Source organism: Paramisgurnus dabryanus, chromosome 13, assembly GCF_030506205.2.
Source record: "Paramisgurnus dabryanus chromosome 13, PD_genome_1.1, whole genome shotgun sequence".
In the NCBI taxonomy this organism is placed as follows: domain Eukaryota; kingdom Metazoa; phylum Chordata; class Actinopteri; order Cypriniformes; family Cobitidae; genus Paramisgurnus; species Paramisgurnus dabryanus.
This window is the reverse complement of record NC_133349.1, coordinates 5,742,110-5,762,256: the sequence shown is the minus strand read 5'-3', so window position 1 is coordinate 5,762,256 and position 20,147 is coordinate 5,742,110. Positions and strand designations below refer to the sequence as shown.

Sequence of the window (20,147 nt, the reverse complement as noted above, 5' to 3'; positions counted from 1 at the left end):
TTGAATTTACAAATCCTTGGGAACATTTGGGATATTGTTAATACACAACTGCATAAAAAATAGATGCAACTGTTCAAGTGTCACAAAAATCTTACATATTGTGGCTTTACATGCAGCTAAACAGAAATACGGTCCGTGCAAACAGTAAATGTACAAATAGTTTGCAGTGTCCTTACTTGGAAGGTGAGCACACAACATGAGCAGTAATGTAGGATTTGCATGCTAATGACTCTTTTAAACAGATTCATTCTTAGCCTACATGATCCGAATTATTAATAGATGCTAGGAATAGTTTGAAGTCGAAAGAAAATAATAAGAGTTGAATTGTGTTTAAGATGACAGTGTCTGTCTCAGTATCACTGTTGTCTCACAGCTAGAAGGTCCCCGTTTCAATTCTGGTTGGGTCAGGAGGTATTTCTGTGTGGGGTTTGCATGTTTTCCCTGTGTCAGCGTGGGTTTACTCGGGTACTCCTGGTTTCCTCCCAGTCCAAAGAGATGCAGGTTAGGTGAATTGTTAATGTCAATTTGTCCTTTCTCAACTTGTGTGTAGATTAACTCTTTCCCCATCAGCGTTTAAAAAAAAGTTGGCAGCCAGCGCCAGCATTTGTATGATTTTTTTACAAAAGGTTAATGCCTTCCAGAATTTTTCTTCTTTATATATAAACATACAATATATAAAATGAAAGAACAGACCCTTTGCTTTCAAACAAACAAAAAAGTTTCATCCTACATTCATTTGTTATCTTTTTATCACCTGGTTTATTAAAAAATACCACATTTTGAGATGATTGCGTTTTTGTGAAAGACTTCTGATAGAAATCCGATTCAGAGCGATGATCAACATTGAGTTTGAACTGTTTGACGTGAGGGGTATAAGTTGGGTAAGAGTGCCATCTGGTGGATAATAGCGAAAATATGGATTGCCGGAAAAACTCATCATTGGCAGGGAAGCCGACGAGTATTGACGAGTTAACTCGTTATCTCAAAATGTGGTATTTTTGAATAAACCAGGTGATAAAAAGAGAACAAATGAAGGTAGGGTGAAACTTTCTTGTTTGTTTGAAAGCAAAGGGTCTGTTCTTTCATTTGATATATTGTATGTTTTATATAAAAAAGAAAAATTCTGGAAGGCATTAAAATTTTGTGAAAATCATAAAAAATGCTTACTTTTTTTTAAACGCTGCAGGGAAAGAGTTAACTCGTCAATGGCAGGGAAAGACTTAACCAGTTCTTGGCTGAAGGGGTGTAAGAAAATATTGTAAGTGTTGTGATATTTTAAAAATAAAAATCATCAAAAGATTCATGACAGTTGTTTCGTTTGGAGTTTTTGTGAAAGACTTCTGATAGAAATCCGATTCAGAGCGATGATCAAAACATGCACTGAGTTTGAACTGTTTGACAAGAGGGGTTGCTTCTGGGTTGTATAAGTTGGGTAAGAGCACCATCTGGTGGTTAACAGCGGAAATACGGATTGCAGGAAAACTCGTCATTGGCAGGGAAGCGTTTTCTTTTTATTGACAAGTTAACTCACCAATGGTAGAGAAAGACTTAACCAGTTCTTGGCATGCACTGAAAAAAATTATTCATTCAATTGACTAAATTTTTTTAAGGTAAGTGGTTGCAAACAATTTATTTAAGCTACATTTAAACAAAAGTTTTTTGTTTTGTTGTGTTTTTCTAATTTTGTTTGTTTAAATGTAACTTAAATAGATTGATTGCGACCTCTTACCTTAAAAAAAGTGAGTAAATTGAATGAATCATTTTTTTTCAGTGTGAGGGGTGTAAGAAAATATTTTGAGTGTTGTGATATTTTAAAAATAAAAATCATCAAAAGATTCACGACAGTTGTTTAGTTTTGAGTTTATATCTCAACCACTACAGTAGATGGCATTTTTCTTGTCTTTGATCTTAAAGAGCAACTATGGTCTGATTCATGATTTTTCATTTCCTTTGGTGTGTAAGTGTGTATAAGTACATGTTAATGATATGCAAAAGGTACAAACCCCAAAGTAAACGATGATGCTAGTTATCATCTTCGTCGTAAATCTCTTTTCTTGGACTACAACAAACACACAGATTGTAGGCAACAGTTTACTTCCTGAGATTGGTGATGTAGACAAGAAGGACATTATCATAATTCCTCCCGCTTCGACTCACAGCCTGTAAGTTAACTCCTGTTAGCATTGCATTGTGAGCGAATCTTTTAAACATGGTAGCGCTGCATTTCTGGATAACATCAGAAGTATTCAGGCCAATCACAACGTACAGATTAGCTGGCCAATCAGTGACACAGCGCTTTTCATGATGCGCTATTCATTTATGCTGCTGAATGATCTCAGCTTCAGCGCGGATAATGACAAGCTCCCTGATCTCTACTGCAATTCAGTTTGCCGACATTTCTCGTCATGAATGTAAAACTGCATGTAAATCCCTCGATTTAAAGGGCCGAACCATAACTTTATGTTGCAATGACACACGCGTTCTAACTACAGCACGCCCCTTACAGCGTTGTTTCTGTGTCTTGTTCACACACAACACTTTCTGTGTATCTTACGGCAATGTTACTTGGTCCTCTTTCAGGGAGCGATCCCAGAAAATTTACAGAACGTGTTTGTGTTCACACAGAAGCTTGTCTGCCAATTTTTACAGGTATGTTTTGGGACCAACGCAGACTCCTGCACAGTAGAGGTCTTCTCGGGTCCAAAGAAATGTACCCGACCCGAAATGACCCGAATCACTTCATACCCGAACCCGACGTGCATAAATAAAAAATTTTTAAAGAAAGACCCGACCCGAGACAAACCCGAGAAAATTAGACCCAAGTCCGACCCGAACTAGTGAAATTTTTTTTTTAACCCGACTGGAACCGAATGTAAACGGCACTGACGTGTGTGCATTTTGCAGACCCATGCGCAGCAGTCAGACAGAAAGAAACTCTGGTGGCCTTGCAACCAATTTGGCGAGCTGCTCCATTCGTTTTACTTTGTTATCTGACGACGACACCAACGTAACCGCTAAAATGTACATTTATAATTGACTGACATGTTTGTCTCAACGAAAATGAACCTTCCGACAACCACACAATGTCGCAAGCGCTCTTGGCAAACAGATGAGAGGTTTGAAAAGGACATTGACGCACACAGGCGAGAGAGTTCGGGTCTGATCGGGTCCGTTCAGAAAAAACACATTCATTTTTAAATTACCCGAGACCCGATGCCGCCATTATTGTACCCGACCCGTGTCCGAGGCACATGTGAAACTTTTAGACCCGAACCCGATCGGGTCTCGGGTCGGACCTCGGGTTTTCGGATCTAAGTGGACCCGTGAAGACCTCTACTGCACAGGTCCATTTTTGGAGACCCGCTTCTGCCCGTACCCGCAAAGTTCAGCACCAGATCCGACCCGTCACCCGTGATAATATCAAAATTAAATTTGCACCCGCCCAGACCCGTTAATATTTGGCCCATTACCTGCACACGCATATATCCCACACGCTAAAACTATCAACGGCAAAACTTTATGCAACTCCTGCAATGCTCGCTCCAACTAGGCTACGAGAAGCATCAACAAAGATCGCGCACTGTCGCAGTGGTGGTGATGTGATGGGTCAAATGTCATATGTTGCACGTGTAATGGTAATTTAGACATACACATATTGCACAAATTTTTATTCACGCTACTACCCGCCCTCACACAGTTTATTATCCGTTTATTATTTATGCAGGTATCCGCGCGTTCCTGACCCGTTGCCGGACTCTGGACCAATGTGCTCTATGAATGAGGTTAATGACAGCTTTCCTAAAATGTTATCCTATTGTGTTCTTGCTTTACAGAATCGCAATGTATTGCAACATGTTGCATCGCAACCCATGTATCATGATCTGTATCGCATCATGAGATTCTTGCCGATACACAGCCCTAATCACCCAGTCCTACTGCATTGCAAATATTACACAATTCACCTTTAAGAATACTTCTCAATAAGCCTGATTTTCTTTTCAGCAAGCTACGTACACCGTTACAAATCTAATTCAGGCATAAACATCGACCAGCTAGCAATCCCACGCATATCAATCAGGTTGAGAAGTTATTGATATTTTTTTTTTCATTTGTTTCACTTTTTATCATGTTTGCTCCCCTACACCATGCTCTCAATCTCTCTGGATGTCTCTTTCTCTCTCTTCCGTTGGCTCTCTCTCTCTCTCAGAGGGATTGAAGCTTGAAGCTGTTTCCACCCACACACTTCAGTTCCAGCTTTCAGCTTGACATCAGATTTACATTGAGAATAAAAAGTGCACTCTCACCCACACAGACCTGTGCACATACTTTAACACACCTCTGTCGGGAGGAATATTACAGCACAGCTTTTATCTGTCCACAATTATAGGCTGTTAAAAAATCCCCTCTTATCCTCGAGATGTAGATCTTGCTTATTTCAGCGATCTTTGTGTTTGCCAGCCGTTTCCTTGATTCTTAATAAAGATGCTCCGAAACGTGACCTTCCTGTTTACCATCGGCCCATACGGTCACGTGTTCTTTGACACGCGTGTTCACATGCGTGTGGATCTATATTTCAACGCTTCACAGTGTTATCCTCTTTCTCTGTTAGTCAAATGTAAGGTACTAGAAAATGTTGCCATGGCAACCAAATAAAGAGCCTGGATTTGGATCAAAAGGACAGTGGGAGAAATTGAAATAGATGGATGTATCCAAGCTGGCTTTCAATTTGCCATAATTAAAAGGAATGGTAACCTCAGGCCTCCGATTGGGTTTAGTCTATTAAGTCCTGTGGTTCTTAAAGTTTATATTGTTAGAGTAAACATTAAAATATTAATTTATGTTTTTATCACCCGGACTCTGATTCATTTTTCAGTGTACTAAATGTATTTGCTTAATAATTAGTTGTCCAAATCTGATGTTAATAGTTTGTACAAATGTTCAAAATCAAAGAATAGCTTGGTAATGTCATGATTCAGAAACATAGGGCTATTATTTAGGTGATAATGTTTTAGAGGCTGATTTATTTATATTGTGAAATTGTTTATTGACAGTGTCGGACGGGTTTCTCTTTAGGATTGTACATTGCATTGTAGTAATGTTAAAGAAGCCATGGCATGAAAATCTGACTTTTTCCATGTTTAAGTGCTATGATTGGGTCCCCAGTGCTTCTATCAACCCATAAAATGTGAAAGAGATCAACCCAGTAACTTAGTTTTGGTAAACCATTATCTGCAAGCACGTGAAAAATTAGGTCTTTGAAATTTGGCTCTCCTTATGATGTCATAAGGAGCTCTTATTATAATAATACCACCCCTTAATCTGCACTATCCAACCACAGCACTGCCATTTAGTGCAGAGAGAAATAGAGAGAAAAAAATGATTGACAGCACAATTGAGTTTGAATTGCATCCACCATCATTGTTATCAGTGTTTGCACTTCATCCGCTCATTTGCATTTTTAAGGACACACCCAAAACGGCACATTTTGTCAAGTGTCAATTTTTAAATTTAATAATAAATAATCAATATGATATTTTAAGCTTAAACTTCACTTGTGTACTGTGGGGACACCAAAGGTTTATTTTACATCTTAAAAAAATATTGTGACATGGCCCCTTTAAGAAATTGAAGACGATTGTAATTATCTGTCGATTGTACTGCAGCCTATTTTGCAACCTCTTGAGTTTGTGTTAGGTCTGTTTTGAAAGATTTATACAATGCGGCTACTGTATAATATTTGTATTTACTGTAATGATCAACCAGCATTAAGGATCAATGCTATTTGTTATATAAACTATAAACCGTATAACCAAATGCCGTATGACCAAAAACAGCAGACTTGGTGGGCGTGTACACCAAGGCGTTTACGACGGCAGACGTACGTTTTCACTTGTTTCCAATTGAAAGTGCCGCGCCTTTCAAAAACGCACCTAAGCTCTGCTTTTTTCCACGCCATAGGCTCCCAAAGTTGAAAAATGTTGTTTAACTTTAGGCGAAACGCTCGTCTCTTCAATGTCACTTTTCACTTGGCCATCCAATCACATTGGAGGAGGGGTGGGAAAGCCGCGCTTTCCGAAAACGCCTGCAGCAGGTAGCTTGCACACCACAGCTTTTGCACACCAAATCTGATAGAGCCAGGTGGACGCCGACTGCCAGCTTTTTTTTCAGCTGACTGGCAGCTTTCTTTAGCTGAGCGCTTTGGTTGTTTATCTGTCATTGTGCGATGCGCCAGATGGTTGTTGTGATGTTAATCCCGCCCCTCCTTCCCTGTGATTGGACGGCCGTGTGGGAACTGACATTGACGAGCTGAGCTTTTCACCCAAAGTTGAATATTTTTCAACTCTCTGCGCTCTCGAAAACTCTCAAAAAACCGGCATTTAGCGCAGAAAAAAAACACCATCTGCTAGCTTGTTTGAAAAACGCAGTTCTTCTATTGGAAACAATTGAAAACATACAACGGCCGCTGCCGTAAAAGCTTTAGTGTGCATGCCCCCTTAATGTTTTTTCCCACTTAGCACTGAGTGCCCACAGTTGAAAGATGATCAACTTTAGGGTGAAACGCTCAGCTTGTCAATGTCACTTTTCACTCGACTGTCCAATCACAGTGGAGGAAAGACGAGACAAATAGCACAACAACCAGCTGGCAAACCGTAGTAACATAGCAAACTAAGCGCCCAGCTGAAAAACACTGCCCAACACCCACAGCTGGCATCTGCCTGGCATTTCCAGCCGTGTTTAAATGCTTTGGTGTGTGTACATGGCCACTAAGGTGCCGTTCACATTTGGCATGCGCAACTACACTATTTTAAATGTAGAAAAAATAGGGAGCGACATGGAGCGGCATGGGGTCTTTTTTCCAATCCAATATTGTTTTACGTCTCCTGAGATAACTTCTTCAGGTTCACGTAAATGTATCCTTTGCTGCCTTTAATGTCCTACAACTCTATGCGCGTGTGCGCGGAAAATGTGATTGGTCGAGTCTGGTAGAGTTAAAAAAACATAAAATGGCAGCAAAGAAGCGGCTAGAGCACAGTTTTTGTATAAATAAAGTTTTATATTTACTTTTTACAACTTTTAATTGCATTTCTAGCGAGAAAGTGTAAGTATTCAATTAAATGAAACTGCTTAAAGGGACACACACTTTTTTTGAAAATATGCTAATTTTCCAGGTCCACTAGAGTTAAACATTTGATTTTTACAGTTTTGGAATCCATCCAGTCTGGCGGTACCACTTTTCATAGCTTAGCATAATCCATTGAATCTGATTAGACCATTAGCATCACGCTCAAAAATAACTAGGGTTGGGAATCGTTAGAAATTTTCCGGTTCCGATTCCGGTTCCATATAATAAAAAATAATGCACAATACTTAAACAATTCAATTTGTGTTTATTAATTACTGATAAAATATTTTAAATGTAAAGTGATTAATATTTTCACTTTTTCAGTCACTAGGCCTATATCATTTATTCCTGTTGTAGTCCTCGTAAGATCCTACCTGTTGAAGTGAACATGATAGCAGCAGTAGTTCTCAAACATATGATTTGAGATTTATATGCTGGAGCAAGTGTTTTGTCATATATCCTGAAAAGGCTGCTGTACAAGTAATAATTTTTGTATGTGCATGGGTATAGGCTTATATATAATGCATACATATATTTTGAAATATAAAAATGTAAATGAGGATCAGATATACGTGTCTTAACAAACATGCGTGTTCATATGCGCTGACTTCTTTTCGCCGGAGGCTGCTCGTCACAACATCAAGCAATGCTTAGGTTACTTAGCAACGACAGATGCTTTGGAGCGTCCACGCGCTTTGGAGAAAAGTGGCGCGATCAAGTTTTCTGCGTGGTTTAAGATGCGAAATGTGAAGCAATTGAGCATAACGTGCATGGCCATTTCGGTGGGTGATGCTCGAGCCCCGGAGCGACCACGGGATCGGCGCGGCTATGTGTGTGTTTATTTTATCACTTTCATCCGTGAAACAACACACGGTTCAAGTGAGGAACCTTTTTGGGGTTATAATGTCTGCACAGTGCTGAAAACGCATGTTGCTATACTGGTAGTGCAGATTGATACTTTTTCGCAACCTTGACCAAGAATATCTTACCTCATTGTTCCGCCCCCAAGCCAGCGGGTCATCACTGATATCGGTTTATAGCGCATTAACTCTTGAGTCTTATGTCCGTTTGCTTTCACGCGAACTTGAAGACATCTCGCTGGGTGAGACTGTACTTTATATTTTTCATAGTTTGTGAAGTGCACGGCATCGCGGGTCGCACTGTACCGTCAACAGCCCTAGAATCCACACTTTTGACTTTTAGACATGTTTAACACGAAGTACACTCTAAAAAACAAACGGTGCTATATAGCACCAAAACAGTTGCTTTGGATCGTAACGATAGAAGAACCATTTTTAGTGCCATATAGCACCGGTGAAGAACCAGTGAAGCACCAGTGAAGCACCAGTGAAGCACCTGTGTAGAACCATATAGTGCTATGTAGAACCATATGTGGTGCTATATGGCCCCTATATGGTTCTACACTGGTGCTTCACTGGTGCTTCACTGGTGCTTCACCGGTGCTATATGGCACTAAAATGGTTCTTCTATCGTTACGATCCAAAGCAATTGTTTTGGTGCTATATAGCACCGTTTGTTTTTTTAGAGTGACAAAGCTTACCTCAGCAGCCCGAGTGTTTTCTGTGGTAAGCTGCGTTAATTTGGTTGCGCGAGTGACTATAAACAGTGGCTCAACGTAATTAATATTCATGAGGTAAGAGACATAAGCGCTTTGCACGTGCCTCGCATCAGAACCGCTTTTAGAACCGAAACTTAAGAATTATGTGCGGTTCCGGTTCCTTTTAAAAAACGGAACCGGTTATCGGTTCCCAACCCTAAAAATAATCAAAGAGTTTCGATATTTTTCCTATGTAAAACTTGACTCTTCTGTAGTTACATCGTGTACTAAGACCGACGGAAAATTATAAGTTGCGATTTTCTAGGCCGATGGCCAGGAACTATACTCTCATTCTGGCGTAATAATCAAAGACTTTGCTGCCATAACATGGCTGCAGCAGGCGCAATGATATTACGCAGCACCCAAAATAGATTTTCAAAACTGTAAAAATCAAATGTTTACATGTTTACAAACATTTCTCAACCAATCAGAATAAAGCATTTAATGACAAGCAGCAGTATAATAATAGCTACTGGTGACGTAGTGAACTCTTTTTGGTGGAAATGTAAGCTTACTGTAAATCAAGGTTCTGTCCGAGCGTTCGCTCCAGCTTCAGGGCTGACACGCAGCCAGCCATGGTTTAAAAGGGATATCGGTGAATCAATGTGTAAAATATAATTGCCTTTGACAGATATATTACTTACTACCGGGCTTTAATGATAAAATCATCATTGTTCTGGTATCAGGAGTGTGTACTAAACATCAGGATGGGAGATTGTGAAATTGAATGTATAGCATTGTGCTAAAAAACTGATGAAATTGAGAGGGAGTAATAAAGAATGAAATGGTAGAGGTAAGAGGAAAATGCTCTCATGAAAAATAGAAATGCAGAGAGATGAATAAATACACTATTTGATTTATGTAAAAGGCGTGCGTGGGTGCGAGGCGAGAGAACTGTGTGTTTGAGCTGTGAGCTTCAAAAATGAAGAGAAGGAGAGAGATTGAAAGAGAGAGAGATAGAGATGGATCGGATTGGCTGAGGAGATGCCTGGTATTTATTTACACTTAGATTTATGGGAGGGTAAGCACGGCACAGAGCAGAACAGAATGATGGTGTGATAGTGGAGAGATTGTTTCGTCAGCAACTTCATTACGCCGTCCATTCATTTGTTTCTGTTACTTGAATTGGAACGACTTGAAGTTCTTGAGCAATAGTCGTGTCTACGGCACCTCAGTGACTGCGTATCTCTGTCTGTGCTCGATCAAGGACAGCAGTCAATAAGAGTTTTGTTTGCTAATGCATTATTAGGTTTTGTGACACACAAGGTTTAAAATTAACTTGGCAGTCCAGTGGCAGGTGCATTAAGAAATTTACTGACTATATATTGTCAGTTTACTGACCGAAATATATTACCTGAAACTTACCTTTTGCATTGTTTTAATTAAATTAATATTGATAATACTTTGCAATAAGGTTGTATTTTTTAAATGCAATAGCCAACACCAACTAACATTGAGCAATATAATTGATCAGCATTTATACGTCTTTGTTAATAGTTAGTTAATGCCAAAAGAATTGTTCATGTTAATTTGTTGTACATTAACTTATGTTAACAGTTACAACTTTTGATTTAAGAAAAAGTATATTCAGTATTCAGGTGGTCATGGATCTTAAAGAGATAATTATTTACATACCCTTGCGTTGTTCCAAATTTGTGTACATTTCTTTGTTCAGCTAAACACAAATGATGTTAATAACCAAACAGATCTGGGGCACTATTTACTTATAGTAGGGTAGAGTGGCGCACAACCTAATGCTTTTTGGTTTTGGCTCAATCGTTCAAAAAGTATTTGAGTTTGATTAATTATCTTTTTACACAAGCAACACACACATCTCTGCTACAAATGACCATTTGAAGTTTGTTTCTAGTACTTACCATTCTTGGACAATTACACCAAACGTGACAGAAGTGCAAATGTTACAACTTACCCCATAGGTGGGGTTAATTGTAACAGGCAGGGGGTTAGTTGTAACACTTGCTAAAAATTAAGTTTGCAGGCAAATATTTCAATACTATCTTGTCTATATACTTGACCAGGGGCGGCAGTTGCCATACCCTAGCATTCAGACAAAACACCAGAAATCAACAGGCAATAATGATGCTCATTAAAGATTATTTTAAAAATTTTCAGTAGAACATTTCTGAACATTGGTACATCACTAAAATGGATAATTTACACGTTTGCTCGACTTCATGCTATAATACAGGAACCGACATGCGGATGACATTAACATGCCGCGAGAGCGGTTTGAAAGCAAACTCTTCCGATGATTCCTCTCCTCACCCTCGCGGTACTTTGATGTCATCAGCCTCTCGTTCTTGCAGCGAAGCTTGAAGTCTCTGCAGGACGTCTCATGATAACCACTGCTGTTATAATCTTTATTTTCGCAAGTAAAATCTTTTTGTTTTAACAATCAAACAGACTCACGGCTCATCCCCACACTCGCGCTATGCCTATTGCATACATTATTTCAGAAGTAATATGATTTGTTCTCTATGAATAAATAAACATGTTCTGTTCCACTGGGAAAGTGTAGCGCAGTCGAAGTGAATTCTATTAATTATTTGCGCGCATTTTTGAATATGGTCACTTGTGGAATAAAAACTGCACGACGACAAAGGTAAGACTTGTTTTTACATTTAGCCCTGTTTTACTGAGAGTTTTATTTAGTGTTTTAGTCGGTTAACTTCGTGTGCTCTGTCACATCATTTAAAAGTCTTTATTGTGTGTTTATTAAGTGTTTATTGGTGGTTGTCATGACAAGATTTGTGAAGGGATGTTACAGTATGTTTTGATATTATCTTGTTTTAGTGTATCTGTTGCTGAGTTGCACTTAGTTAAGAATTACAACATTTAAAAAGCATTTTAAACAACCATAATTTCTATTTTTGTTTTTCATTTGTATTGCTTCCGTATTGTTTTCAGTAAGTGTAAAGTTACATTAGAGCAATCGTAGTATGATTTTGTACAGGTTGGTGGAGTATGTAGTACACATATTATGTGGTTTCATAGATTCGTTATTTGAGAATGGCCTTCTTGTACGAAGATTTTTTGCCATACCCTATGTTTTCGTGAAACGCCGCCACTGTACTTGACGTAGATATTGTTTATATATCTGTCTATAATAGACAGATATCCACACTGTATTCATTCATCCAGCCCTTTTCTTACAATATAAATTCAATTATAAATGGATACAAATGTCTAAATATGTGAGAAAAGCAGCACAGTTATGACAAAACATTTTTTATTATGTGACCCAGTCTGTAATAATCATACTACAGTTTCAAAATCAAATTCTGAGATAATGAGCATCAAAGTCTGATTTAAGCCATTCATTTCATTATGATTTCAATCTTTGACGTGATCTTATTCAATCAATATTAAAGATATGAACAAAAGTTAATTTGACACACGATTTTTGATAAAACAGGCAGATTTATTTTGTTGGCAGCCAGCAATCATTCGTGTGAAGCCTATTTAAAACAACGGTAAGAATTAGGCTAACGTTAGCGGTTTTCATATCGTAAGTGCTGAGGGGTTAGTTGTAACACAGCGTTACAGTTAACCCCGCTGGGTCAAAATATTTTCAAGCCCACCAAAAAAGTTGCTAAGAGCTGCAGACATATTTCAAAATGATGCTGTTTTAGTCAACAAGACACTGATTAATATGACATAACATTGGATTTGGTATCACACCCAACTTAGAAACTGAAAAAGAACATATGAGGAAAAAGTGTAATGCCACCAAAACACTCGTTCATCAATAACTCTCTGGAAAAACATTATAAATTTCCAATAATTTGCGGGAGATCGTCTTTAAAAAAAAAAAAAAAACCCTGTGCAACAATGTAAACAGTCCGTGTTACAACTATTGAAGTGAATGGTGCCCCAAATCTTCTTGGTTACAGACATTTTTCAAAATATCTTCCTTTATATTTAGCAAAATAAAGAAATTCATAAACAACTTGGAACAAATTGAGGGTGAGTAAATAATGACAAAATTACATTTTTTCGGGGAACTATCCCTTTAACATGACAGCCATTACAATAGGATTGCTCCTGTGTCAACAAAAAATAAATATGCCTTTTATAGAAAACTGTTTTAAATATATTTGTCAAAAGCGCAATATTTTTTATATTTAGTGGCAACATATTTCTTTCACTTTAAACATGCACTTTACAAGGAATAAATTAGACAAACATCAAGTTTTTATTAACTCTTATCACTCCAAAAGAGGAACAGAAGTCATTATTCAGTGATAATAATGTTTAATTTATGTTTTTGTTTTTTTTTGGACATTTAGTTTATTTATGTTCTGGACCAGTCAGCCTCACTATTAATTTAAAATAATTAAATAACCTCATGCTGGTAAGTAATGACTGAATTTTCATTCCCAGGTAAACTGTTACTAATTGTTACCTCTCTTTCTCTCTCAGACAACGCTCGGCTCCGTCGGAAAAGCATTGCCACCGGGAAACAGCCAAGCATGGAGATCCCACCCACTGCCCCCCCTCAACCCTTCCGACAATCCGTGAGTACCCCTCCTTCCCGACCCCGATCTCTCTCTCCTTCCCTCTCCTTACCGTCTTCGGCTCTTCCCGTCTCCGGACGGAGGTCACCGTGCACGACTACTCTGCCCCTCTCGCCCTCTTCAACCCCATCTTGTTTACCACAACAAAAGAGAGTAAGAAACCCTCATCTCGCTCGCTCTTTACATTTTTCACCCCCTCTATCGCTCACCCTCCCTCCTTCGGTCCCGCTCTCTTATCGGGCCGGTGAGTGGCAGGTTTTGGGTTCTAATCCCGAGTCTGGACCCAGTGTGGCATCACTGCCATCGGTCGAGGTATGATATCTATATAACAGCTGACTACTCTTCCTCTTTCGACCGGCCGGCGTGCAGCACAGAGGTGTTAGACAAACAGTTAGTCACGTAGGAAGCAAACATGTTCGTGTTTCAGAGCCAACGCCTGAGTCATTCTGTCTGAGAACATCAAATATAACGTTGGATTTCTTTGAGATAAACCAATTTTGGGTTAATATTAGAATAAATGCGAAGACAGTTTATACATTTGTTTGGTGTCCCACGGTTTGAGTTAATCGCATAGGGATGAGAGAGAGGTAAAAAAGTTTCCATGGCAACCAAAGTTACAATGGCATCAATGGATGTGGGATGAAAGTAGCTTTTTAGATTTGGTTTTTATTTCTTTTTTTAGGCTGGTTTTGCTACAGTGAGTGCTTCTTAACTCTTTCCCCGCCAGCATTTTAAAAATAAAGTTGTCAAGCGCCAGCATTTTTTATAGTTTTCACAAAAGTTTATGCCTTTCAAAATTTATTTATTAAATATATAAACGTAAAATAGAATCAGAACATATGTAAGGAATAATTGATGACGGGCCTTGAATTATTAGAAAAATAATGCACACCCGAAGTGGTGATTTCGGCCACCTCGCAGTGACACTGTGAACAAGGTCCTAGAGTATTGTAGATGATTTCCAGGTTGATATGCAGTTGCTAAGGTGTTCTGAATGGTTGCTAGGGTGTGGCTATGTGGTTTTCTAAGGTGTCATACACGTTTAGAGTAAATAATGGCAGAATTTTCATTTTTTTGGTGAAGGGAAACTAGTGGGTGTGGCTTGTGTTTTTACTGTGAATTAATTGGATATTTAAAAGTAGACGTTTCATTCAGAAATGGATCTCGCTGCAGACTGAAAGTTGGATTGACGGATGCTCCCGCCCAAGCCGTCTAGCTGACATCATCAGAAAATGATTGCCACAAGTTACAATAAACACTGCAATAGTCTATTAAAAAATTTAAATTGTCAGCTTTGATTTCATGGTGACTTTAAGCTAACATATTCATAGTTATGCTGTATGTTAAAAGGTTCAGGTCGATATATCTGTAAAAGTTTAGTTCTTGGGGTTATGTGTTACAACAGCCATCAGCTGTAATGGCTGCCTTCACTATAAAAATGTTGGGTAAAATATGGACAGACCCATTCTGTGGGTAGAAATAAACCCATGGTTGGGTAACAATCCAGTATAGATTTACATATAACCCAATAGTTGGGTCTGTCCATATTTTACCCAACAATGGGTTGAAACAACCCAATATTTTTACCATAGATTTAAAAGTATCATCTGCTGGGTCTGAACATTCTTTGAGAGGGTACATCATCAGTGATCAGGGGCGCTGTTAGGGGGGGTTCAGAGTATGCCAGGCATATGGGCCCATGAGTACGCTAGGGGGCCCCACCGTCATCACTTTTCTGGGTTTTTTATTGTACACGTTTAATTATTAACACGTAGAAATGTAAAGTAAATTAATATAAAACTACTGTAAATTAATTTGTGTTAAGTAAAATTGAGACACTTTTAAAAAACAGCGTGCAAGCATGACCTAGTAGATGCAATTACATATTTGGCGGTTCTGGTGGTTTTAAATATGATTGTGCAGGTATGGATATGGGTGTGTAGGCAACATTTTGGTTTGGGATCAGTTTGGTGGGTTTGCTATGCAAAGTTATTTATAACAAAAGTTTTAAAGTCTTTTTTTTGCTTCATGCATTTATTTTTAGTTGCAAATGCAACCTGTAAAATTAAATAAATGCACTCAACTGAGTTATTTTATATAGCTACACATTATGGAATAAAAATCAAACAATCATCTAAAGGAAGGGGCCCAAAATTTGCATACCCCCCTTGAAACTGTTCATTGCGCCCCTGTCAGTGATAGTGGTGATTTGAGGTTGTATGTTAAGATTATATGATGTGAAACACAGAGCTTATGAGTTGTGTGGCGTGTGGATCTCACGCCTGCTGTTTCAAGTCTGTTCCAACTCCAGGCAACAGAAAATAATATTATTTATGAAGCAACATCTCCCACTATTGGTCGACTGCGGATAGTGCAACATTGCTAATATGTTTTGTCACAAGCAAAGGAATATAATTTCAGTCAGTTGCACAAGAATTTCATATCAGATAATCTAATTCATTAGAAATTGAAAAATATATAAATAATGCAAAAAAAATCTTTATTTAGACTTTATTTAGTTTTATTCATTTTTAACGTGGGATGGATCATTTATACACATTTTTCAATACTGTTTGAATTATTTCCCATGTTGCAGTTACATTCACAGATATACGTTTAAGTTAATTATTCATAGTTGCATAATTAATGCTTTTCCACCAACCTGATCTCACAAAGTTCTGTGGGATAGTCACGGAATTTTTTGCTCATTTTTCCGTGGCATTCTCACGGATCTCCACATTTTTCCGTGGTCCTGCTACGGACTGTCTTTTTCCGTGGCATTCTCACGGATTGGTTACTCAAGTCCTTTTCCTATTTTCAAACCATTTTCGCTTCGGTTTAGGGTTAGATTTGGTGTTTGCGTTAGTATGTCACTTTAACTATTGGTTAATACTATTTTTTCTGATGTATTCTTTTATATTTTCTAAACTTTTAACAATTGTCGCCTGGTGTTGGGGTTAGAGTTGGGTAAGTATGTCATTTCATGTAAATCTAACCCTAAACCGAAGCGAAAATGGTAAGAAAATAGGACAAAACAGTTGAGTAACCAATCCGTGAGAATGCCACGGAAAAAGACAGTCCATAGCAGGGCCACGGAAAAATGCGCAGATCCGTGAGAATGCCACGGAAAAATGAGCAAAAAATTCCGTGACTATCCCACGGAAATTCGTGAGATCAGGCTGGTTTCACAGTTGTACTGAATCTAAACCCATCACCTTTAAAGGCGGGGTGCATGATTTAAAAAAAAAACACTTTGGAAAAGGGAGTCGGGCCGAGTACCAAAACACACTTGTAGCCAATCAGCAGTAAGGGGCGTGTCTACTAATCAACATTGTTTCCTTGGTTGCGTATGTGTGGGGCGGGTCTATCAAAAGAAGGTCCAGATTCTATTGGGGTAGGTGCGTGTTTGTTTAGGTGATTTCATATGTCAACATCGGCTTTTACAGATCATGCGCCCCGCCTTTAAACAGCTGTTTTCAAACTTCATTTTTATTACTCCAGCTATCTGTGATATCGTTTGTGATATTGCTTGTTTTACTCATCTGTGTACTAATATTGATTCTGTTGATTTTTTTCAGAGTTTCCTCAGCAGAAGACTAAAGGGGTCCATCAAACGGGCCAAGAGTCAGCCAAAGCTGGACCGAACCAGCAGTTTTCGTCAGATGATCCTCCCTCGATTCCGCAGCGCTGACCAGGACCGGTACTCTCTCAAATCTTTCTCCTTTAACAGCATGCTGGGAAACAAATGTGGTGCAGGACCATTTTAGTTTAGTTATTGTCCAGTCTAAAAATCGGTGTTGGCATTGCTATTCATGCATCAATACAAGACACATATAGCCATTATAAATATAAATATACAGATATTTAATGTGAAATGTAGTGGGGAAAAAGTATAATATTATACTTAGTTGTTAAAGGAAAACACCACTGTTTTTAATATTTTACTATTTTCTTACCTCAACTTGATGAATTAATACATCCCTATCTTTTTTCAATGAGTGCACTTAATTCTTTCACCGCCAGCGTTTTTAAAAAAAGTTGCCAGCCAGCGCCAGCGTTTTTCATGATTTTCACCAAAGTTTAATGCCTTCCAGAAAATGTTCTTCTTTAAATATATAAACATACAATATACCAAATGAAAGAACAGACCCTCTGCTTTCAAAAAAAAAAGGTTTCATCCAACCTTTAGTAGTTCTTTTGCAATCAGCTTTTGAATATGGGTAGGTTTCTGCAAAAACACCATATTTTGAGCAAAAAGCAGAGATAATTCCATTTTTGTGACGGACTTTTCATAGAGATCCCATTCAGAGCGATCTTTAAAACAGACACGGACATGCAGCCGCTTGCCATAGGGCAATACTTCCGGTTTTAAAAAGTTGCGGAAGGGCGCCACCTGGTGGATAATAACGGTATTGCGGAAAGACGGAAAATCTCGTCATTGGCGGGAAGCGTTTTCTCTTAATTGACGAGATATCTCGTCAATGGAGGGGAAAGAGTTAATCTTTGTACAGCTCATCGTGAATGTGTTAGCATTTAGCCTAGCCCCATTCATTCCTTAGGATCCAAACAGGAATGAATTTAGAAGCCACCAAACACTTCCATGTTTTACCTATTTAAAGACTATAAAGTATAGTGGCACAAAATAAACGTGGCGATTTTTTTAGTGGATAAAAAATGAGAACTATATTGTATGGCAGAAGAGCACTTACAAAAATCGCCACGTTTTATTTTGTGCCACTATACTTACTCTTGTAACTTCTCATGTAACAGTCTTTAAATAGGGAAAACATGGAAGTGTTTGGTGGCTTCTAAATTCATCCCTGTTTGGATCCTAAGGAATGAATGGGGCTAGGCTAAATGCTAACACATTCACTACGTGCTGTGCAAAGATTAAGTGCACGCATTGAAAAAAGATAGGGATGTATTAATTTGTCTAAGTTGAGGTAAGAACATAGCAAAATATTGAAAAACGGTGATGTTTCCTTTAAAAGAGAAACACTCTTTAAAAGAGAAAAATGCACTTGATTAAAGTAAAAATACTGTACATCTCTGGTAAACATTTTGCAGATTATTTTGACTAACAGAAAATTCTGATTGGGTTTAGTAAAGTTTACGTTTTTAATGAATGATTAAAACTTTGGCGTTGTGTGATGTAATCATAGTGACCTGTTGAGTCAGCTGGTTTTTGGAGGAAGATACATCTATTATTTTTCTCCTGGTTCCTTATTTTCCATATTCAATTTAAACAATTTATATTTTAATCACAGAATAATTGTTTTACCTTGATTATCTTGTTTTTGTAATTGTTTGAATCAAAAATTTAAATAGAAAATTAAAAACAATTAATTGCACAGCCCTAATGTTTTGTAAACCTAGTTTTATAGTTTTAAATAAAGTAGTTTTGTACTATTTTTCTAACAGTGCAGGACTAAAATTTCATGCGATTGGCCTGTTGTTTTTGTGAAGATGTCGGGCCATGGCTATTTAAAGTTTTTGCTCTGTTTTGATGGGTGGCGTTCCAGCAAACAATACATTGTATGGGTCAAAATTTTTGTTTTTTTATTTCAGAAATTATTAGGATATAAAGTAAAGATCATGTTCCATGAAGATATTTTTTGTACGTTTCCTACCGTAAATATATCAAAACTTTATTTATCATAAGTAATATGTGTAGTGAATTTGTAGTGTTCTACATGAGCGGCCGCATGCACGAGGTTAGTAATTTGCATAAACACGCCCAAACCAGCTCCATATAAGGGCTTTCTGCAGAGCTGGTCCACAGAAATGTTTAGAGCAGTTTGTCATAGAAGCAAAAGAGCTCAAAGAAATCCATTATCATATTTATCATCGGTAAAGTTAAGTTTTGCTTTGCATTTTTTATTTGGGAGGTTTTGCTGTCACTGGAGGAAGCATGTGTCAACCGGAGTAACATTAAAGAAGTATTAGATGCATTAACAAATATGACATTTAATTGATATGACAGAGATGCGCATCTGTATCTAAAATAAAACAAACAGGAGATCAAGTGATTGACGTTTGGACTTCTCATTTAATTTACATGACGTTTACATTAGGCATTAAGCAGATGCTTTCATATAAGTGAGGAAGGAAAGCGTGAAGATTTGTCATTAAGTGCATCTTCTTTATATGTGTAGAAAAAATAAGTAGGCTAAAATAATGATAATATAATGTATACAATAATAATCGCGATTAATCGATAGCAGAATACAAGTTTTTGTTTACATCATATATGTGTGTGAACTGTGTATAATAATTATGTATATATAAATATGCACACATGCATGTATAATTATAAGAAAAAAATATTTATATATTAGGTATTTATATTTATATATAATATAAATTATAAATAAATATACAAATGTATATACACATGTAAACATTTCTTAAATATATACATGCATGTGTGTGCATTTATTTATACAAAATTATTATATACAGTTCACACATATATATGATGTACACAAAAACTTTTATTCTGCTATCGATTAATCGCGATTAATCGTCAAGCATCCCTAAATAATAATAAAGATAATGTAAAATAATATATAATACAGAAAATATTATAATATAAAATATAATCATGTAAATTTGATATATCAACATTATTATAAACATTATAATTATAGCCTAGTATTTGATTATAGCGTACGTGAATATTGCGTACGAGTGGTTTAAGGTTTTTATGAATTTTTGCGTACATTTAGAAGAAATTTGGACACAAACGTTTTTGTTGCATCACGATTTGTTCGTGAAAACATCTGTACGCACTACGCACATCTCACGCACATATTGGTGCATGCCTAGTGAATGAGACCCACTGTCCTACTGTCCAAACTTAATTATT

The 20,147-nt window shown here is 37.6% G+C and overlaps 1 protein-coding gene across 9 annotated transcripts in view; it reads left to right on the top strand.

The window, feature by feature from the left end:
- The window catches only part of syngap1b (synaptic Ras GTPase activating protein 1b), a 165,770-nt gene that overhangs the window by 88,196 nt on the left and 57,427 nt on the right, over positions 1-20,147 (top strand). For all 9 annotated transcript variants that reach the window (XM_065298816.1, XM_065298809.1, XM_065298808.1 and 6 more), the window contains exons 4-5: positions 13,185-13,279; positions 16,858-16,979. In XM_065298816.1, coding sequence (XP_065154888.1) covers positions 13,185-13,279; positions 16,858-16,979 — 217 coding nt within the window. The remainder of the gene's footprint in view (positions 1-13,184; positions 13,280-16,857; positions 16,980-20,147) is intronic.